Raw genomic sequence first — 22,548 nt, forward strand, 5'->3', positions numbered from 1 at the left:
GCCCACGCAGTGTACAAGGCCAGCAAAATAATGAACCTCTGTTCCCACGCTCTGCCCACTGCAGACTGTCACTTTGGAGCTTCACTGAGAAGGGAAGGAGAAGGATGAGGAGAAGAGCAGCCGAAGCAGGGCCTGGCTGCAAGGCTCCAGAAGCTGCACTGTGCCCATTCTCATGGACAAGTTGGACCAGCAGAAACCTTCCCAGCCTGTTCCTGCAACCCCAGGTCTCACAGGGCCAGCAAGGTGTGAGTGAGCAGCAGCCACCATGGTGGGGAGCAGTATGGCATGAAGTAGTGTCCATGCTTCATCTGGGCTGAGAAGTTGAGGGGCAGCTGGTGAGAACAACCCACCCATGCTGTCCTCTGCCCTCCCCAGCAAAACAAGCAGGGGTTGGATTCTGCCCCTTCCAGCCAGAAGGCTGAGTGTTGATGAGCTTGTGCTCCACAAAGAACAGGTCAGATCTCCTACCATGCTGAGGGCTGGCAGATGAAGTGTTCCACCCACACTACGAGGGAGGCTTTGGGATGAAAATGAGGCACATGCAGTGTGTGGTTGTTAGCTATCATTGCCATATGCAATTAAAACCTCCTTCCAAAGTCAGCCTGGTCACTGGCCCAAATCCTTCACAAGGGATCCCTCAGCTTTGGATGTCCAGTCTGAGTCAACCAGGGCCAGATGTGGGACCACACAAGAACCTTTTGGTTTCTATACACAAGAGGAGAAACTCTTCTAGCGTGCTGGAACTTTTGAAGACTCAATTATTCACCCTTCATACCCCTCAGACAGATGGAATTCAGGAGGAGGAAGACTTTTATTACTTGCTTTAAAATAAATGTATCACTGGGTAGGAGAATTAAGTCCTCCACTCACAATTAGCTCTGTGTCATCATCTCTTGCTCCATATAATGGTGGTGACAGGCTGTTATCTTTCAGGTGGTGCTCACCAGAGGTCCACTGCTACAGCCTTCTCTTCTCCATGCTGAACAGCCCCAGCTCTCTCAGCCTGTCTCCATAGGGGAGGTTCTCCAGCCCCCTGATCATCTTTGTGGCCTCCTCTGGACCTGCTCCAGTAGTTCGATGTACTGACTTGATATCCAGAGCAAAGAGAGACATGAAAAAGACCACGAGACAGCCTTGTCCCCTGAATATGCACCCCATGCCCTGAACAGCAAACCAGCTTTGGCAGCTGCAAAGAGCTTGTGGTGACAGGACAAGGGGCAATGGCTTTGAGCTGGAAGAGAGGAGACTGAGACTGCAGATAAAGAAATGCTTGACAGTGAGGGTGGGGAGGCACTGGCACAGGCTGCCCAGGGAGACTGTGGATGTCCCCTCCCCGGAGGTGATCAAGGCCAGGCTGGATGAGGCCTTGAGCAGCCTGGGCTGGTGGGAGGTGTCCCTGCCCATGGCAGGGGGCTGGAACTGGCTGATCTTCGAGGTCCCTTCCAACCCAACCCATTCCATGGATCTGTGAAGGAGAGGAGGCTGCTCACACATCCAAAACTTCCCAGAGTTTCCACTGTATGGAAGAGATATCTCTGCCAGCAAGGCGTGGGCCGGTGGTCCCACAATGATAAACCCACCTCTGTGGGCATGGAGATGGGAAGGGAGATGCAAAGTGTGCTGGGCAGGAAGCCCAAACCCCCTCTTTTTCATAGAAAAGAGGAACATTTCAAAGCCAGCATCAGACACCTGTTGTTATGTGCTAAAGGGGAAATCTTGCCACCAAATCCACAGGGCAGGTCTGAGATAAGCAGCTGCAGCGATAAGTTATCTGTGCTGCAATTCAGGAAATAGAGATGCTTCAGATGCTAATGGTGTGTCAGCAGGGGACGGCCGCGGCGCGGCGGGGCTAAGCCAGCCGGGAAGGCTTTTATTTATGGAGAGCATTGGCAGAGAAGGTGACTCCCACCTCGCTCCTGCCTGCCCGGAGGAGACGCTCGGAACCCAAAATACCCTTGGAGAAGCCAAGCAGAAAGGTAGGGTGGGGTGGGGGATGAGTCCCGGCCCTGACAGCCCTCCCGTCAGTGCCGGTGGTCACCGCGCACGTCCCGGGGAGGACAGCAGCCGCTGGCCGCCGCGGAGCCCAGCCAGGCTCCTGCGCTGGTGCCAGCAAGGGGACCGCTGCCAGCTCCCAGGAGGCGCAAGGAGCCGCAGCTCAGCTCAGAGGTCACTTGTGCATCCTCCTGCAGCCAGGGGGCTGGATCCACTGCAGCTGAGCCGTTCCCGTCAGACATTTGTCCAAGCTATTTTCAAACGCCTCCCACTGCCACTCCAGGCAATCTATTCTTGTGCTTTCCCAACTGGAAGTTAGAAAGCTGTTCTTCATGTCGAATCCAAACCGTAAGTCAACTTAAAAGGAAAAAAAAATAATGAAAAATGGCAAGAATGGGTAAAAGTTTCCAGCTCTTCCCTGACACCAGCCCTGGGTTTCAGCTGGCTCCTCTGCCGCTGCGGCGCGTTCCGGGCACCTTCCAACCTCTTCTTAAAGCATCCCTCCAGAATCACGAGCTACAGAAACCACATCTTTTGCTTTCCACAAGAGCAGAGATTGTCACTTAATTACATAAAGCCAGGAGGAGGAGATTTAAGGAGGGGGGGAGGGGGGAAATGGTGATAAAGTCCTGTGAGAGATGCCAACACTTAATTTAGCTGTAAAAGGCTTTTCTTTCTTTCCCCCCATCCATATGCCTCACAGACCCACTGCCCAAAACCTTCTGAAGGGGAAATGGACTCAAGCTGTGCCCCACCTTGGATATTAGGAAGAATTTCTTCCCAGCAAGGGTTCTCAGGCACTGGAACAGGCTGCCCAGGGAGGTTGGTGGTGTCACCGTCCCTGGAGGGGTTTGAAAGACTCATGGATGTGGCGCCAAGGGACCTGGGTTGGTGGCAGTGGCTGAGCAGCAGTGGTGAGACTTGATGATCTTAAAAGTCTCTTCCAAGCTCAGCTGTTCTGTGGCTCCATGATTCTGTGGTTCTGTGGTTCTATGAAGCAGCAGCAGTGTCAAGCAGAAGAGACATCTCACCTGCAACTAACAGAGAAAAATACCTCAGGTGTGGGAGACATCCTCTGCTGTACACATATGGACAGTCCTTCATTCACCTCTCCTCAAAAGCCACCTTAACCACCCCAGTCCTGTGAGCACTGCTCTTCAGTAGCAGCTTTGCAAGATCCTAGTCAAACAAGGTAGTTTCCTCCTGTCACCAGAGACAAACCCACAGAGCACCTAGCTCTGGTGCTCCAAAATACCTGGGCTCACTTTCTGCTTCAGGGTTTGGGGAAGAGCAGCCTGGAGCTGCTTACCAAGCCCAGTACAAATGCAGAAACAGAGTGGAAACACAAGCAGGAGTTCTGTTCTTCTACACCAGAACCGGACACGAGGGGAAGCAGCACCGCCTGGGCTCTTTAGGTGCACACAGCTGGGCACCAAAGCGTCCCTGGAGACAACCACATTCCGAATTTCCATCCTCCAAGCCTGCCATTTATCACTGGCAGTGCCTGGCTTTGAATCTGGGGCCTCACATTAATATTGCTTCACTCTGGCAGCCACGGTGCAGCTAGCTACATCCCCAGGAGTTACCCTGGGCACTGAGCTCAGCCTACCACAGACACCCAAACATAGCAGAGGAGCTGTGCCTCCTGCTGACTGCCAGCGGCCCCTGCACTGCAGGCAGCTGCTCAGGCAACCTGGTCCTCACCCTCACTACCTGCAGTCCTTCCCTCCACAACTACCCAGGGAAGAGGAGAAGGGGAAGGAGCATGGAGCATGTGTCCTTTTCTTTATGGACATAACAGCAAGTGACCCCACAATGAAAAAGCCTTACCTAAGGTCCTGTCTTGCAGTCTAACCTAAGACAGTAAATAAAGAATGGTGGAATTGTTTCTGTTGGGAAAGATCCAGCTGTCAAGTCCCCTCCACTGGGCAGTTTGAAGCCTCAGCTTGCCAGGGTGCTGGGCCAGCTCATTCCACCTCCACCATCACCTGGAAAGGTTGGAGCAGATGGTTCTTGGTGTCCCTTCCAAGCTGGCAGTCTGGGATTAAGCCTGGAGCAAGAAGACTGACTCAGAGACCTTGTGGCTGCATAAAGACCTTCTCTGTGGAGAGGAGAGTGAGTTGCCATGAAGCCATAGCAGGGAGAGCAGGCAGACACAGGGTCCCTCAGCATTATCACTGCCAAAATGCAACAGACAGCTACTTGAGCTCGGAAAATGCTCTCCTGACACCCCAGGATTCAAACTGTCTCTTGCCAACCACCCTCACCACCCATCCCCAGACCTGCCATATGGCCCAAAGCCCTGGAGCAGCATTTGCTGGGCTCTGGTGTGCATTGACAATGAGTCCAGCACAGAAATTGCATCATCTCTTAACTTTCTCTGATGTATAACATCAGACAGCTTTGGCTGGGACAATCCATCATGAACTAGGCTTGTTGACACTTTGGATTCTCTCTTCTGACCTTGTCCTTTCAGCACAGGCATAATTGTGCTTATGATAATTTTATTCCCAGTTAGGCAGCGATTTTGCACACCTTTGAGTTACAGAATAACTAAGGAGCCAGCTCCCCACCACTGCTCAAACGAGGCACCTTGAGCCAGTTTATGCTGGAGAGCAGGCTGGAGGTGCAGCAGTAAACCCAAGTGGCTCCACTCACCCCCCTGGGTGCACAGGAGCAGGGTGGCTCTCTGGAGCTGTGTTTACTGGTGCCCATACCACTGGTGCCCGTACCACAGGTGCCATCACAGTTGGTGCTCCCTGCTGAGGAAACACCAACCATATGTCTGCACAGCAGAAAGCAGAGGGGTGGGGGGTGCACAGCTCAGTCCTCACAACGGGAAGGGTCTAGCAGGCAAAGGAGGGGGATCCAGGCTCACTCCTGCCACCCAGCTCGTGGGTAGAGAGCCTCCCCTGTCAGACAGGGAGCTCAAGGTGTGGGAATCTGCACTGACTTATGCTTCTCTGCATCCCATCCCTACATCCCATCCCTGGCTTTTAGGGAGGCTTTTAGATGAGATGCAACACTTAAGCGATTCTCCAGGGCGATGGCCAAATCCTTTCTCTTGAAGGATCACCTGCTCAGAGTCACTTCAGTGGGAACACACAATGATTATGGAGCATGAATTATTTGAGCTGCTCCCTGCAAAGACTGATTGCCTTGCCTGGGCCGTGTGTGGGAGCAGCAGAGAAATCCCTTCTGCTCCAACTGATGTCAGCACCCCCAGACCGTCAAGCAGAGCTGCACAAGCATCACCATGGTGTCACCTGCCCCGTGGGCTCCAGCCAAGGTCCCTGCCCAGCCTGCTCTCACATCAGCAGAGTGATTTAGCTTGTTCCCAACCACCATATTTACAGGAATGTGAGAAAGTCTGCTGGACTGCAAGTACTCAAAATCAAGCTTAGAGCTCTCACTTGCCACAGCAAAGGGAAAGGGACATCTCAGCACATCCATGGCTGCATCTCCAGGGAAGATGCCAGCTGTAGCCTCCTTTCAATGTAACTGAGCTGGTCTGGCAAAGTTAATGTTGGGGGGGGGGGGGAATTTCAACCCACCCCACACTTCTAGGCCAGTTATTAGCCTGTCTCAACAAGCAGGCTGCTGCACTCCCACTACCCACTGGTGAGCTCAGGCAGTGCAGGTGTGTTTTAGTTCAGACCACAACCTCACACCACCCAGTTCTGCCTTCTTCAACATATTTTTCAGCCCCTTCAAGGTCTGGCACTAAAGATGATGGAAGGAGATGGAGCAGCAGACCAGGGGGAAAAGTAACCTCCTCCAGGCAGCATGGTGGTGGCGAAGTGGGAGCTCTGTTCTGTTTTTTTGCTGCTTGCCACAATATTTTTCTGTGCTATTTCTGGGTCTGCTTCCTTTTCCCGTGTGTTTTTCAGCTGCTTCTGGCTGCAGTGTGGATGTGTGCCTGGAGATGCTGCTCAAGCTCACAGGCTGTTTGCATACTACTGACTTCCACTGCCCTGGGCACTCTTGGCCCCTGTCAGTCAGACTTTATGTTGCCATCAGATTGAAAATTAAAGGTATTGGTTATTTAAAATAAAAGCTCTCTGTTACTTATCAGGAAGACTAGCTCCCTGGGGAGCAGTGACTTGGCTTCAGCATCAGTCTGGCTGCACGGCCTGGGCTTCATACCTAAAGGTAAGGTGCTCCTGGAGCTGAGGGAGGCAGCCCAGGAACAAGGCAATTTCCTCTTATCTCCTCCACAGCCTCCTTACCTACCTTCCCTTTCTGGAAGCTGTTACTTAAGGCAGCATTAAAGGTAATTGGTTATCAATCCAGTCCAGAAAGCAAGCCAGAGACACTAACAGACAAGACATGGATGTTTGAGACAAATGCTGAGGAGCAGCAACAGCAATAACAGAACTGAGCTTCAATTGAGTTGGGAAAGCAATTATCTCCGACTACAGAGTGAAGTGAGAGCAAGGCAACGCTTTGTGAGGGGATGGTTCCTCAGCTCACAGCTTTCTCCAGGTGGGGAGGGGCTTGCATAAAACCATGAGGCCACCAAAGGCCACCCCAGCTCTGCTGCTCTCCTCTGGATAGTAGCACATGGGGCAGTCCTGGGACCTCTCTGCAGGAGCCATCCTGGAAGCTCAGCACAAACTCAGACCCAAGAAAGATCCATCGAGGTGACACCAGCATTGACCCACCAGACCTGAGGAAGGTGCATTGAAGTGACACCAGCATGCCCCCACACCTGCCCTGGGATGCTGCCAGGAGGGTGGAGCCACTGGAACCACCCTCAAAGTGGGGGCAGAGGAGGGAAGGCTCTGTTTTAGGTGGCATCTACATGCCACGGGTGGGCACCCATGCACTCCCCCCACCCATACTGCCATCTCTCCTTCTTCTCCTTCATCCTTATTCTTCCTCCTCCTCCTTCTCCTCTTTCTCCTTCTTTTTGTTTTGTTTTGTTTTGTTTTGTTTTGTTTGTTTTAGCTCTTTTTCCCAAGGTTAAAGCCCTGAAACCCGAAGCCCGGTAACCGAGCTGCCTGTCCCCGCGGGTGGCACGGCCCCGCCACTCACACCCGTGTCCGCTCTGTGGCCCGGGAGCCGCCTCAGTGGGGAGGGGGCCGGGGGGCAGGCACCGGGCAGGCCCCGTGGGTGCCAGCAGAGCTGAGGGAGTCCAGGAGCAGGGGAGAGGGGATTCCTAGCGAGCTCCATCTCCCCACGGGAAATAAAAGGCAGAAGCCGCGAGTCTGCCCGGGGGCAGCGGCACCCACGCGGGTTTATCCTTGGCAATGAAACACAACTCGGCCTGTCCCTCTCTCCCCACCCCTGCGGAACAGCCCGGGACAGCGTGGGTGCCTCAGAGCAGCCTCGGAGGTGGACGATCGGCCTCCGCACCCCCTTCCGCACGGGCGCCCCCTCCGCAGACCCCCCATAGCCTCCCATAGAGCAGCCCCGCCGCCGCCTTCTGGCCTCCGAGTGAGAGAAATTGAAGTGAAAAGAGACCCGGAGCCGCTCCCCGGTGTCGCTGCCAGCCCGCCGGGAGCCTCGGGGACCGAGGACACCGGGATGGAGCCGGGAGCAGCGGGACGGGGAGAGCGGGACGGAGAGCAGGGCGGCGGGGAGGAGGCTGCGGACACCGGGAAGGGGCCGGGGATACCGGGATGGGGCCGGGAGCAACGCCCGAACCAAGCTGGTCTCCCCAGTCTGCATTTTAATCCTGAAAATCTGAAAATGGAAATTGTTTGATGTATGAGGAGACGTTATCTAATTAGGGCGTAAGAAATTTAATCTTTCCAGCAGGCAGGTCATATAATTAATGTTAATTTAACGCTCAAATTCTCAGTCATTAATTTTTATTCTCTTAAATGTAGTTTGGCAGGGCCCCCTGATCCATGGCAATGGATTTTACTGAATGTAAGAGCACACTTGGTCTTCGGAGTGAATTACTGCAGCCCTTCGTATCCCAATAACAAGATCACATCATGTATGCATTATTAAGCCATGTAATTGAACGGTCCATAGTTTGCATATCAGACTATTACAATAATGTGTTTTGCTTTTCTTCCAACACGTAACGTTAAAGCCTTTGCGAATATTTGGTGATTCTGATAATTATCACCAAATTACTACAAATGTTCTCTTCATTAACGTCATTTCTTTCAAGCATTTCTCAGGAAAAAAAAATGTGACTAATGCATTAAGTGGTGGCTTGTAGAGTGTTGTGTTAAAAGAAGAGAAGAGAAAACAAAACTTGGCGACTACAGTTCGAAAATTAGACCAAAGGAGCGGGAGGGAGGGGGTAAAAAATAAGAGAGAGAAAATTAGAACAATTCCCCCCTAAGACTGGCAAAGGCGAGCTGCTTCTCTCCCCTTCTCTCAGCTAAGTGACTCTACACCTTTAAAGTTTCACTTCATCGGGAGCACAAAGTGCACGCAATCTAAAGAACTGTCGGTTGCAGATGATACCCAACAGATGGAGGAACAAAGTTGGAGCTTTTTCTCTTGACAAGGGAATAGATGGCGACACAGGCAGACAGACAGAGAGATTGATTTGAAAAGATACTGACCTCTCTCCTTCAGCTGCAATTTAACTTGTCCTGGAAGAAACAAACAAACAAAAAATAATGCCCAAGTGAAATCTGCCTCCTCCTCCTCCTCCTCCTCCCTCCTCAGACTCCCACTGTCATCTGAACAAACTGCTTCGCCCATCTCCAAAGGTGAATCATTCCAAATTAACTAAGTAACTAACTTTCTTCTTGCCATCTCGAGTCACTCAGCTCAGTCGTAAGCCTTCGAGACCCTTCATTATTGCCTCCTGTTTGCAAAGTTGAATAGCAAGGGGGAAAAAGAGAGAGAGAGAGAGGGAGAGAGAAAAGGCAAAAAACACCGCTGCAAAATAAGAGTCTCTTTTAAAAACTAAAAAGCCGGTCATTTGCATCGCAAGAAGTACATTTCCCCCTCTCTTTTCAATTACTTAGGCATCAAAAAATCCCCGCAACCCTCCGCCGGGCACCACCGAGGCCGTGCCCACTCCACGCATCCTGCGCCGGCTGCCCCACGGCCAGTGGAGGATGTGCGGGGTGGGTATGGAGGCTCCGTGGGGCCAGGACTGGGTTGGTTTTTTTTCTTTCCTTTTCCCTCCTCTCTTTTTCTCCCCTTCCCTCCTCACTATAGCAACCAACGCCAGCTTGACAAAAATGCACCCTCTGTGGACAATGGGCCAGCCTTCCTGCAAGCCCCGCTCCTCTTCTTCCTCACCCAGCGAAAGAAAGTTTCAAGCCCCCCCACCCCCAGCTTCTTCTCGCCTCTTCCCCGCGGTGTAAAACCCGATGTGGGGCAGCCAGGACCGGCCCGACCCCGACCTGGGAGCCGAGGCGGGGGACGCGCACCAGTAGCCCCCAGCCTGGGGTCCTGCTTCTCCCTCAGCAGCCCTGCCAGGGGGGAGGGTGATTTCTGCCTTGCTGGGGGTGGGGGGTTGCCCCCCGTTGCACTGGGATGAAAGGGGGGAGGGGGGAATGAAGAGGGCTTGGCAAGGTGTCCCGGTGCTGTTCGCAGCCCCGGGGGACCGAGCGGTGCTGTCCCCAGCGCCCGGCCGGCTCCCGGGCTCGCCTCTGTGGTGGCGAGAAAAAAATGCCACCCCTGGCCTGGCACTGCGGGCGGTGGAGCGGGGCAAGAGGGACCGAGAGCCCCCCGAGAAGGTGCTTCGAGAGCAGGAGTTGTGACCGAAAGTGCCCCGAAGGCTGGAAGCGGGGAGGGAGGATCATGTCCCTCGGTGAAGCAGGGACATGATTTATCTGGGCTCTGCCCGGGTGTCAGACATGAGCACTGAACGAAACAAACACAAAAGCAACTCTTAGACTTGTCAGAGAAGGCTGGGCACTTTGCCCTCTCTCTGCCTTTATCCTTTCTCTCCTCTTCTCTCGCTCTCTCTCTTTTTTTATATTCTTCTTTATTTATTTCCTTTTGTGTCTGCTTTTGCTTTTTTATTTCCTTTTTTTTGTTTTCTTTCTCTTTTCTTTCTTCTTTTCTTTCTTCTTGTCTTTCTTCTTTTCTTTTTCTTTTCATTTTCTTTTCTTTCTTCTTTTCTTTTTCTTTCCTTTTTTCTTTTCTTTCTTATTTTCTTTTTCTTTACTTTCTTCTTTTCGTTTTCTTTTTTTCTTTTCCTTTTGTTTTTCTTTTTTACTTTTAAATTTTTTTTCTTCTCCTCTCTGTTGCCTTCTTCTCTTTTCTTTTCTCCTTTCTTCCCTTCTCTGCTCTTTTCTTTTCCTTTCTCTCTCTTCTTATTATTCTTTATTCTTTTTTTTTTTTTTTTTCCTCCCTGCTGTGTTTCATTCCCCCCTCAGACAGCGCAGGCTTTGGAAAGCCCCTGCTGAGTCCCTTTCCATACCCGGAGAGGCTGGATCGCCTCCCCATTCCCACCAATTCACCTGCTCCTCACACCAACAGAAGCTGCTCACACCAGCAGAAACTCCCTTTCCAGCTCCAGCGTGGGGCTGCCGCCTCCCAGCCGGGCTTGGGACCTCTGTATCGCCACCTCCGCAGCATCTGGGGCTGCTTCCGAGAAGTCAATAAACAAGCTGAATTCTCTCCAACCAGAATTTATCTCCTAGACTGATGGAATTTGTCTTTTCTTCTTTTTTTTTTTTTCCCTCTTCTACTTCTTTTGCTTCTTTCCCCCCTCCCAAGGCCTCATATTCACCACTCAAAATTTAGCAGCCTGCCTTTGATAAATGACTCAAAGTAATCCCTGCACCAGCCAAGCCTGACTGGTTGACGTCGTGTTAGAAGTCTTCCCAGCGCTATCTGTCTATAAAATATTCACTGGCGGACTACAAAGGGTGGATCATTTTTAATGACAAGATTCAGAACTGGAGGATGAAGGGAAAAGATTAATATCCGTGAATTCAAATAATTTAATTTCAAATACCCAACTTAGAACATTCTATGCGACGAGTTTAAACAGTGATGGAGATAAAACAGCAGAGCCTCAGCTGCGTGAAGTGGCCAGAAGAACGGCGTGCTGGAAATGAGCATTAGCACAAACTTTACAGCAACTTCTCTTGTCGCATTTTCCTTTCCTTTCCTTTCATTTCCCTTTCTTTTATTTTCTATTTATTTTCTTCCTTTATTTTCTCTTTTATTTTCTTTTTCTTTTCTTCATTTTTTTCCTTTTTTTCTTTCTTTTTTTTCCTTTTTTCCTTTATTTCTTTTATTTTATTTTTTTTCCTTTTTCTCTCTCTCTCTTTCCCTCTCTTTCTTCCTTTCTTTCCCCCTTTCCTTCCTAGTCTCCTCCTTTCTTTTTCCCCTTCTTTCTTTCCACATTCTACACCTTCCCACCTTCTGGAAAAATCAATCTTTTAGCGAGGCAAAAATGTATAGGCGGTGCGTGCGTGTGTGATCATCTATCCACGCGGGGCGAGAGGATTTTCTTTCCTCTAGAGATAGGGGGAGAAATCTATTTAGATGGCGAATTTTAATTTCAATGGGCAATGTGAGCTTGTGCAATCAAAGTTATCAATTTCTGTCCTTTTTGTTTAGATTTCTTAGTTAAATGTGTTTGTTATATCTACCCCGAGGAGAAGCAACTTGAAAGTGTAGCTTTTGAGTCATCTTATAAATACATCCCTGAGGCTGCGGTTCTTGCAGCTTTAAGCAGTTTTCATTAAAGCAGCCAGCTGCCTCTTTGTGTAGATTGGAGGTTTTTTTCTCTTAAAGCAATCACTTGTGAAGCCCCGGCCTCAGTTTTGTCTCTCCGCAGGCCCTTAAAGTTGAAGTTTCATTCATGTCTTAGGTCTCTCCATCGAATCGGACTCCTTGGAGCAACACTGGAAAGAGCCACACGAAAAGTGCAGGCTTGAATACCTCATAGAGAAAGGTTAAAAAGGAAGCAGAGATCAAAACAATCCCATCTCACAAAAGGTGCATTAAACGCGCCCCAGCAATAAGCACAAATCTTCCAAGTTGGCCTTTAAAGGCAGCACCAGGAGCCTCACGTTTATTGCACCCAGCAATTCTCGCAGCAACTCCTGGCGCATTTCCTCCTAAAACAACATCTAATGGGAAGATAATAGAGAGGCAGAGAGGAGCGCGGGGATTGCCCGCCCCCCCCCCCCCCCCCCCCCCCCTTCTTTCCTTTTAGCTGCAAGAGTCTGTTTCATGGCTTTGAGAGAAGAGTTTAAAATCAGCTTTCTTCCTCTGAACGCGACAGGCACATGCAATAGATGTTACCCGCCCTACAAACGCGGGCAGCCAAGGGGCAGCAGGGAAGAGCCTGTACCCGGAGTAGGCTCCCCCCGGGCCGAGAAGGCTCGCTGGCAGTGTCTGGCAGCCGACACTCGCTAGGAAGGAGCCCTGCTCCTCTTTTCCTTCTGGAAATGCAGCTTTTTCTCTCCGGCACGCCGGCAGCTGAAACACCAAGTGAGCCCCAGCAGCTCGTAAGCCAGAGCCCGGACGAGGGTCGCTAAGGACCCCCCGGGAGAGGAAGGTGGTGGGGAGCTGAGCTCCCGGAGCCTGGCGGCGTCCTCTCTGACCGCACCTGCTGTGGATGCAGCACCTCGGCTGCCAGCCGGGAGGCAGCGGAGTGGAGCTCTGTGTTTTAGAGCGAATATTCTCGAGTAGCTGCACTGCAATGAAGGAGATATCAAGGAGGCCTGTCAGTTCAAAGCTTTTGGGGTTGTTTGAAAATCTTCTTCACGTCAAAGTAAGCAGCCCCAGTATTTGAACAGCTGCTTTTGAACAGTGAAAAAGGGCTGAACTGAATCAAAACACTGCAGTGTCTGCCCAAGACACCGCATCACCTTCAACCTGCTTTTATAAGGAGCGGAGAAAAGGAAAAGAAAGGCTACTGAGACCTCTAATCCCGTGGGGTCAGCCCCGTCAGAATGGGGCCGCATGGTTGTCCCTTTCACATCCCGAGCGGTGCCCGCAGCCGGTGCCCAGCGCCGGGACCCCGCTCCTGGCTGTGGGCAGCGGCTTCCCGAGGGTAGAAGGGGAGCGCAGGAAGATGCTGAAGGAGCGGTGTTAATGACAGGGCTAACAATGATGGGGAGGATGAGGAGGAGGAGTCTGCGGCGGCTCTGAATGCACCGGCCGCGCTCCTCGCTGTTCCCAGCTGCGACTCCATAGGCGTGCTCTCAGCCGAGGAGGGGGCAGGAGGGGCGGCAAGAGGCTTTGCTGCGGGGCTGGGGGGTTGCCCGCCTCCTGATGGTGCCTTGGTACGCCGGTGCTGGTGTGACTCGCGTTATGTGCCGCTGTGGCCGGCAGGACGTTATCCATGCCAGGCAGGGGGGAGAGGAGGGCATAGAGGCACGTCCCGGGGTGGGGGGACCGGCTGTGCGTGGGACGCACACACGCCCCGTGGGGCCGGAGCACAAGGGAGCTCCTTCCGACGGGCACCGTGAGGCAGGTCCCGCACGGCCCCCGCGTGAAAACCTCGCCCCGGTAGTGACGCGCGGTGCGGGCGGCCCCTCGGGTCGCGGCCACGCACGAACTTTTGGCGGCGGAGCTGGAGGCAAAGCCGCCCCCGGCAGCGCTGCGGGAGGGCTGGCCGGCGTGTGGGGAGGGAGCGAAGCAGCTCTCCCAGGACGGTCCCTGCGATGCTTTAGCGGAAGCCTGCTGCGGACTTGCCCCTCTTGTTTTGTTTCAACTCACTGGTCTACACCTAATTGGGAGGAGAGAGACGAGAAAATGAGCATCAAATGATAAAATTCCTCTGTGCCCAGTTGTTTGTTTCCACACGGGAAACAAAAGGCAGAGCTTCACTCCAGAAGCGCTGCCTTCCCCCCAGCGACACCCGCAGAACAGGCAGTATTGTTCTTCCCTTCGCCTGCACCTCAAAGAAAGGAAGGCGGGGGGAAACCGCTTTAGGAAGAATCTTTCACGGACTAAGTTTGTTTTCTAGTCCACTCTCCTCCCTTTCGCTTTCCTCCCCATCCCCCGGCAGAAGAAGCTCTCGATACACCACTAAACTACCGAAAGGAGGTGACTCCTGCTGCGCCCCTCGTCTGGAGCACTGGATATCCTGTTTGTGATGCTCCTCTCTGGATGTTGATGTGCAGGAGGAGCCCATCCCCCAGCTCCTCCACACCCCCACGCAGAGGAATATTTCCAGGCGAGGAGCCCTTTCCAAGCGCTCACGTTAAATATGATGATTTATAAACAACTCGCAGAAGAAAGCTGTTTCTTGTTAGTAGTAATAAATCCCCGCTCCGCCCTATTGTGTTATTTCGCTGGAGATAGCGGGAGCCTGCGACGCGCACCTACCCCCGAGCGCAGGTTATTCTCCAGACAAAGCTGCGTTTTTCAGCTCGGAAATGGGCAGCCAACTCTTTCCGCGCCGGCCAGACAGGCGGATTCCTCATTCCTAGGAAATGCGGATCCACTTCCAGGGTCTCCTTCCTTCCTGTCCAGGCCGCAACTTCTGGTTTGTTTGTTGTTGTTGTTGTGGTTGCCGGTATTCTTTCTTTCTTTTTGTTTCTTTTTTCTTTTCATTCCCTACCCCAATCCTTTTTCCTATTTTTTTTTCCTTTGCTTCTTCACCACCCCCCCACCCCCCATCATCCCTTCCATCCTCCGATTCTCCCCAAAGGACGCAGAGCAGCCGAGGCGGACCCGCAGCACCCCGTTCCCCGGGGACGGGACAAGGGGAACAATGCCACCTCCGCAGTGCCGAGGTGCGAAGCCCCGATGAACTCCTCCTTCGGAGCGGTGTGCCCCCGGGGAGCAGCAGGCTGGGAAGAACGGAGGGCGCCCGTGCCGGCTCCCCGCCCCCGGCAGGCGCGGCGCTCCCTAGCCCAGCCGGCGGGGCTGGCTACGGGGCGGCCGAGAAAGTTGGGGGAGGGCGGGAACCGGGCATCCCTCGCCCCGCAGCACCCGCCCCCGGGGGACAGCAAGGCCGCGGGGCTCCGCGCACAGAGCCGCGTAGGGGCGCTGGGGATGGAGGAACCGGGCAGAGCGCGAGCAACAGGAGCCGGCGGGCGGAGCGGCGGCCCCCCGCTGAAGGGGCGGCGGGGCGGGCCAAGGCGGGGCCGGCGGCGGAGCCCCGTCCTCTTCCTGCCGTCCCGTCCCCTCCCGTCGCCGCCGCCCCCCGCGCCCCGTTCCCCCAGAGTTGGGTTCCAGAGGGGCGGGGCCGAGGCCGAGGGGGGCGGGCGGAGAGGCGGGGCTCTCCACAGGGACGCGCCAATGGTGGGCGGCGGCGGCGGCCGTCGCCAGGGGCGCCCGCGTCCGTCAGGGCTCGGGCAGCCAATGGCGTGCGGCGGCGGGGCGGGGCGGCCGCGCGTGCCTTCGCAGTGGGCCCCGCCGCGCGGGCCGGGGGGGGGCGCGGGCGCCGCGCGGCGCCCGAGGCGAAAAAGTAGCTGTCAAATGCGCGGCGCCTTTAACCGGCGCGATCAGTGCGGCTCGGCGAGTCATGGCGACCGCAGCCTCCAACCACTATAGCCTGCTCGCCTCCGGCTCCCCCATGGTGCACGCCGAGCCGCCCGGCGGCATGCAGCCCGGCGGCGGCTACCGCGACGCCGGCGCCCTGGTGCAGGCGGACTACGCGCTGCAGAGCAACGGGCACCCGCTGAGCCACGCTCACCAGTGGATCGCGGCGCTGTCCCACGGCGGCCCCGGCGGCGGAGGCGGCGGAGGTGGCGGCGGCGGGGGCGGCGGCGGAGGCGGCGGCGAGGCGCCCTGGTCGGCGGGCGCGCTGGGCCAGCCCGACATCAAGCCGGCGGTGGTGCAGGCGGGCGGGCGCGGTGACGAGCTGCCGCCGCCGCCGCAGCACCCGCCGCCGGGGCGGGCGCCGCACCTGGTGCACCACGGCGGCGGCGGCGGGCACCACGCGGCGGCGGCGGCAGCGGCGGCAGCGGCGGCGGCGTGGCGGGCGGGCGGCGCGGCGCACCTGCCGCCCGGCATGGCCGCGGCCAACGGCGCGCAGGCTGGGCTGCTCTACTCGCAGCCGCCCGGTTTCACCGTCAACGGCATGCTGGGCGCCGGGCAGCCCGCGCTGCACCACCACGGCCTCCGCGACGCCCACGAAGAGCCGCCGCCGGGGCCGCCCGGGCCGCCGCACCACGGCCCCGATCACCCGCCGCCGCCCCACGGCCCCCACCCCGGGGCGGCCGGGCCGGCTCCCGCCTCCGCCGCCTCCGCCGCTCCCCCCGGGCCACCGCCGCACCACGACCCGCACTCGGACGAGGACACGCCGACCTCGGACGACCTGGAGCAGTTCGCCAAGCAGTTCAAGCAGCGGCGCATCAAACTGGGATTTACCCAAGCGGACGTGGGGCTGGCGCTGGGCACCCTCTACGGCAACGTCTTCTCGCAGACCACCATCTGCCGCTTCGAGGCCCTGCAGCTCAGCTTCAAGAACATGTGCAAGCTGAAGCCTTTGTTGAACAAGTGGTTGGAGGAGGCGGACTCCTCCTCGGGCAGCCCCACCAGCATAGACAAGATCGCGGCGCAGGGCCGCAAGCGGAAAAAGCGCACCTCCATCGAGGTGAGCGTCAAGGGCGCGCTGGAGAGCCACTTCCTCAAGTGCCCCAAGCCCTCCGCCCAGGAGATCACCTCGCTTGCGGACAGCCTACAGCTGGAGAAGGAGGTGGTGAGAGTGTGGTTTTGTAACAGGAGACAGAAAGAGAAGCGCATGACTCCCCCGGGAGGGACGCTGCCGGGCGCCGAGGACGTGTACGGGGCCAGCAGGGACACGCCGCCGCACCACGGGGTGCAGACCCCCGTGCAGTGAACTCGCGGCGGGGGCGCCCGGCCCCTCCTCCTCCTCTTCTCCTTCCCCCAACTTTTGATTGTCCTCCTCGTTTTCTTTTTGTTTTTTTTCTCTTTTTTTTTTTTCTTTCTTTTTTTGTGGTTTGTATTTCGGTTGGTTGCTTTTTTTAGTTTCTCCTATCTTAAAAAAATGACACAAAAAAAAAATCTAAAAAAAACCTACAAAACGCGAACAAAAAAAAAAAGAAAAAAAAAGAGAAAAAAGAAAAGAAAACAAAAAGCGAGCGGAGAGGGTGAGCACGAATCACAGCAGACAGACAGACAGACAGACAAAGCATCCGCGCCGGACTGTCCCCCAGCCGGTAGCAGGTGCGGAGCTGTGTTTTGGCCTTTGCAGGCGAGTGCCGGTGCACCGGAGCGGAGTGAGTACCGCGCACAGACAGCGGCAGACACCAGCAGGGCAGCGGCGGGGCCGAGCGCTCCGCACACAACTCCTTTGCTCACTGGAGAGAGAGAGAGAGAGAAATACAAAACAAAAAAGCAAAATAACGGCGCTGCCCGGCGAGGAGGGGGCGGGAGGGGAGGAAGGAGGGGACGGGAGGGGTGTGCAGCCACCTCGGGGCCCCTCCGCAGCCCCCTCCTGCCACACAAAGGCAGATTGCATTGTGGAATGTCGCTCGGTGTTGGCACATGCTGCTGTGTTTATTTTCTGTGGATCTCCTGTAGGAATATATGAAAAAAAAAGAAAAAAAAAAAAAAAGGAAAAAAAAAAAAAAAGAAAAAGGGAAAAAAAAAGGGGGGGGGGAGAAAAAAAAAAGAGAGAAAGGAAAAGCTATCCCTTTTGATGTAGACAGTATTTAACCGTACCAATTTGCACTGCAAGAAAATCGAAGTTTACATAAACAGATTCTTTTTATTCTTTTTTTCCCCCCTCTCCTTCCTTTCCGACCTTAATTTTTTTCGCAAGTGACTTTGCATTTTCCACGGTGAGCGTTAGTCGAGCAGTGAGCGGTCTGCAACATGTTCCTGTGTTTCAGCCTTTCGTTTATGTGTATATGTGAACTTTTGTTATAAACGAGTCTTCTTAACGATGTGTAACGCTTATTTTCTCCTCTGACCCTAGCCGAAAGCCTGCGTGTCTCTGTGTGCCTGCCTGCCTGTCTGTCTGTCTGTCTGCACACGAGTGCACAGCCCTGCAGACACACAGACGTACACGACCTATGTGTCCGCAGATAAATGATGCACCGCCAGCTCCCCTTCTCCAGGGACACGACTCTCCTGGTTGCCCTGAATAGCAGGCGAGGGCCGAGTTTGGAGAAAGGGAGGACAGTGCAGATGGACAGAAGTAAACTTCCTTTTCAGGCAGTGTTGTCCGGGGCCGAGGCGCAGCCAGAGTGGGGAGGGGTAAAAATAAAACTCGCATAAAAGCAGCCCCTCAGGCTTGTGTCGGAGCGGGCAGCAAGGCCCGGCGTGGGGAAAGGGAGAGAAACTGCACGCTTCTAGAGTTTCCCTGGAGAAAGTGGCACTTCCTTCAGAGGGACAGGGAATTATTTCGCTTACCCCCAATCCTCCTGCAGCCCCTTCCCTTCCCCTCCTCCCCGTGCGTGCCTTTGGCATCCCGGATTCTGCTGCTGCGGGGCGATGCCAGCCCCCCCCAAACTTTCCTTCCTTGAGCAGCTTGGCATCAAGGCAGAGCCAGGGAGAGCCGGAGGAGCTGCTGGGCCCGCGGTGGGGGGGAGCCCGGGTGCTTACACCTGCGTGTAAACAGCCGCTGCCCCCTTCCCCCGGCACAGACCCTCTGCGGGGCTTTTTTTTACCTCTTCTGTTTTTTTTTTTCCTCTTTTATTTTATCTCCGTCTTTATTTATTAGTTTTTCTATTCGTATCTAATCTCCTTCCTTCCCCTACGTCCTGTGGTCAGATTGCAGTCGAATTTATTGAAGGAAAGGACCAGTTTTAACTTGGGCAGCCTTGTGTCTTTCACTGGAAAATGGAATTATGGGGGCGGGGGACGGATGGACGGAAGAAAAGCCATTTTCAATCTGCCTCTTTCTTCCCCCTTCATTCATAGTTCTAAAGTGCATTTCGTGGCATTAGCTTGATGGGAAACGGTTAACTTAAAAATTAAAAAGAAAAGAAAAAAGAAAAGGAGGAAAGGGGAGGGGGAAGAGGGGGGGAAAAACCACGGAAAGGGAAAAAAATAAGGGATAAAGAGACAACAAAAAGCTGCGAAGGGAAGCAGAGGAGCAGGACCTGGGAGCAGTGGGTGGCTGTGTGTGTTTGTGTACTCCTGCGCACACACGGCCATGCATATACATCAGAGGAACTTCATGGTAGTTAGGAATTCATAATGGGATCATTTACTCAGCACAAACGGGGGTGCTGCAGAGGCAAAGCATTTTGATCACCACAAAAGTTTACTTAGTTGAGTGTTGGACAATTTTGGAGCAAAACCAGGGAAGAAATTCTCTTGCAGAACTCTCCTATAAATATTGCAGTCAGTAGCTAAGGGCTTCAGAGTGTTTCTCATTGTCTTTTCAAGCGCCTGTGACATTGAGGGTTCTTTCCTTCTGGCTTGCTTGCTCCCTTTCTCCCTTTCTCCCTCTTTTTCTTGCTTGCTCCTTTTCTCCCTTTCTTCCTCTTTTCTCTATTTTCCTTTATTTCCTCCTTCCTTTCTCTTCTTCTTTTTCTTTCTTGCCTGCTCCTTTTCTTTCTTTCTTTCTTTCTCCCTTTCTTTCTCGCTACCTTTTTCTTCCTTTCTCTTTTCCTCTTTTTCTTTTTTTCCCCTCTTTCTTTTTCCCCCTTCTTTTATTCCTTTCTCGCCTTTCTCTTGCTAAGGCAGATGCTGATTTCCAAGAGGGACGTGCATTACCTTTCCCTAGTTTTCCAGCAATCCTCACGAAGATGCCGGCACTGAGCTTTTCTCTTCTTTTCTTTTTTGTCTTTTCCCCCCCTTCCCTTACCCTTTTTTCTTCTTTCTTTCTTTCTTTCTCTCTTTTTCTTTTTTTACCCCCTTCTTTTGTCGGTTTGTGTTCGGTTCGGGTTTGGCTGTGTTGAGCTGCTTGTTATTTAAAGTGTTGAGGACTAGCGCCGAGTGAAGCGAATCAGCTCGGGGGGCAGATCCAGTGGTAAAGGGAGGAAATGAACTTTCAGAGACTTATTAAATACGTGCGTGAGGTCAGAGAAGGGAGTGGAGAGGAGGTCTGAGCAAAGCCTCAAGCTCCAAATAGGTTTACTTAAAAATAAAAAATAAAAAAAAAAAAAAAAAAAAAAAAAGAAAAAGAAAAAAAAAAAAAAAAAAAAAAAAAAAAAAAAAAAGAATTAAAAAAAAAAAAAAAAGAGAGAGAGAAAAAACCCTTAAGGGAAAAAAAAAGTGACCAGGCAAACCTTCCCCTCTGTATATACGGTTAATATTTGTCCTTTGACACGCAGAAATAGTTCCAATGTTTTCTTTTGTCTATTTTCCTTCTTTTCTTTTCTTTTCTTTTCTTTTTGAAATGCTACCCAGGGAAATATTTTCATATCGTTTTTAAGTGGCCTGCCTCAATGTATATTTATTTCTTTTAAAGCAAACCGGTTGGTTGGTTGGTTTTTTTTTTCCTGTAGCTTTAAATGAGTAGGTGAACGAAATCTCTATGGGATGTACATTTTTTTTCCTCTATTTTGTTTTTCGTTTGGGTTTGTTTTGATTTGATTTTTTGTTTGTTTGTTTGTTTGTTTGTTTCGGTCTCTTTTAAAAAAAAGACTTTGTTTGGGTACATTTGGATGTGCTTGTGGGGAAAAGAATAAAAACGCAGAGATCCTTATATATTTATGTTAAAGTAATATTTTATTATCTACATAAAACAGAAATGCACAATGCCTTCATAGTTTGTTCTAATTATTGAAATACCTTTGCTTTATTTCTAAAGATAGCACAGATTTGGGTAGTTCTGGAGGTGTGGAGGGAGGACACCCTGCTGCTTTATGCTGAGTTCGGTTGTGTGTAAAGGCACCGCCATTCCTTTCTATTTCCTGGAAATATTTGGAATAAATTTGATGCCTATACCGAGAGGTTCCACGCTCGTAACTTCCAGGGGCTTGGAGGAGTAGCTGAGGAGCTGTGCTCATTGTGTCTGTCCGCAGAGCAGCCGCAGCTGTGTGTTTGGAGCGTTGGTTTCTGCGCGGGTGCTGATGTCCTGTTCTGGATGCTGCTGCTGGGGAGATCTCCCCTTCGAGTTAACCAGGGGATCTGCTCCTCAGGTTAACCAGAGGATCTGCTCCTCAGGTTAACCGGGGGATCTGCTCCTCGAGTTAACCAGGGGATCTGCTCGTCGAGTTAACCATATCTGCTTAAGTTAATGAGGAGATGTGCTCTTCAAGTTAACCAGCAGACCTGCTCAACTTAACCAGGGGATCTGCTCAAGTTAACCAGGGGATCTGCTCCTCAAGTTAACCAGGAGATCTGCTCAAGTTAACCAGGGGATCTGCTCCTCAAGTTAACCAGGGGATCTGCTCAAGTTAACCAGGGGATCTGCTCCTCGAGTTAACCATATCTGCTTAAGTTAGCAAGGAGATGTGCTCCTCAAGTTAACCAGGAGATCTGCTCAAGTTAACCAGGGGATCTGCTCCTCAAGTTAGTTGCATGTTCTGGTGGAAGGCACAGAGCTGGGGGAGAGCCTGGACTCTCCTCCTTCCTTTTTGGTAATTTAAGGTCTGACTCCTTGAAAGAGGAAAAAAAAAAAGGACAGAGAATGAAAACAGAAAGGCGGGGCTTAGCCATGGGGAGTGCTGGTGGAAACCCGGAGGAAGGATGCAGTGCCCGGCGGAGCTGTGCATCCCTGGCGCGGGTGGATGCTCCCCGGGCCGGGCCGGGCCCTGGGGCTGCGCGGCGGCGGCACCGAGCCGAGCGGGGCCGAGAGGCTGCGGGTCCCCGTGTGTCACGGCCCGGTCGGTTTTACCGGGGTGGGAGTTCCGCTGGGGGGCCGGGGGCGCGGCGTGCTGGCGAGCGGCAGCAGGCTGAGGAGCGGTGGCACACGGGCCGTGTGTGCGGGTCGGTTTTGGCTGCCTCGGGTTCCTAAGGGCAGTGTCCCGGGTTTTCAGCCCTCCCCACCCTTCCGCTCCCTCCTTCGCGTTGTTCCTAAGGCTTATTAGATTTAATCATCTTTTCTAACTGCTGGTCAATATCGCACTCATCGCGAGCAGATTCAGCTAAATGATCTTATCAATAGTTTGGAGAAGTGTCAGAAAGGAGTGTTGCGTGCCGCGGACGTGCCACGCGGGCCGGGGGTGGCGGCGGGACCCGCGGGCAGTGCCCGCGGAAGGCGAGCAGCCTCTGCCCTCTGCAGGACACTCGGGTGGGCGCCGGGGACAGGACCCTGCTATCGGCGACAGCTCGTTGTGTCGTGCGGACGGGCGATGATGGCTCGGGGGGGATGGTGCTGCGCTCGGCGGGGCGGGCCCGACGCCGCGGGGATGGCCACGGAAAGACGGTGCCGGGGCGCTGGCACAGCTCGGGCGGCTCCTCGGGGGCTCCCGGGGGCTGACCCTGGCGGTACAGGCTTCTCCCGGCTGGCTGCCAGGGCCTTTCTCCCTGTCTTTTAGAGGAAGAAGAGGGGGAACGGAGCGTCCAGGATGCAGCTCTCGCGGTTGCTGTCGACGTGCGCGGCAGCTCCCGGGGCTCCCCTCACCCCTGTTCCCAGGGAGAACTCCCTGCCGAAGCTCCAATGGCACCGACAAAAGCCCTGCTTCCTCGGCTCCCCCCGGGACAAGGCGGGAGGGAACTGTGTCATTCCAAAGCTGCCATTGCCCCCGCGACGTCCCCGGGGCTGAGGGGCAGCGGGCAGTGTTGCCCGCCCTGGGGAGCTCCCACCGCCGCCTCCAGCTCCATCAGCTCTCCGGGGGGTGAGGA

General features: G+C 53.8%; 1 protein-coding gene and 1 long non-coding RNA gene across 3 annotated transcripts; one reads left to right on the top strand and one right to left on the bottom strand.

Annotated features, from left to right (window-relative positions):
- Positions 1–2,090: 2,090 nt before the first annotated feature.
- LOC137452210 (uncharacterized) lies at positions 2,091–14,474 on the bottom strand. Of its 2 annotated transcripts, none has more exons than XR_010990014.1 (3): positions 14,218–14,474; positions 8,523–8,552; positions 2,091–3,029 (listed from the first exon to the last, which is right to left on the bottom strand). It is a non-coding gene; the product is annotated as an uncharacterized lncRNA (long non-coding RNA). The 2 variants fall into 2 exon arrangements; XR_010990013.1 differs by lacking the exon at positions 14,218–14,474 and adding an exon at positions 8,705–9,219.
- Positions 14,475–15,361: 887 nt separating this feature from the next.
- POU3F2 (POU class 3 homeobox 2) lies at positions 15,362–20,705 on the top strand. Its single transcript, XM_068160420.1, has one exon. It carries the CDS (start codon positions 15,362–15,364, stop codon positions 16,679–16,681), a length of 1,320 nt encoding a protein of 439 aa, XP_068016521.1. The 3' UTR covers positions 16,682–20,705.
- Positions 20,706–22,548: the final 1,843 nt, after the last annotated feature.

Source organism: Melanerpes formicivorus, unplaced genomic scaffold, assembly GCF_026170545.1.
Source record: "Melanerpes formicivorus ecotype bairdi unplaced genomic scaffold, bMelFor1.0.p_v2 SCAF_50, whole genome shotgun sequence".
In the NCBI taxonomy this organism is placed as follows: Eukaryota; Metazoa; Chordata; class Aves; order Piciformes; family Picidae; genus Melanerpes; species Melanerpes formicivorus.

Bases quoted from the DNA above. Each gene is read 5' to 3' on its own strand.
- POU3F2 (XM_068160420.1), top strand. From the start codon at position 15,362: ATGGCGACCGCAGCCTCCAACCACTATAGCCTGCTCGCCTCCGGCTCC.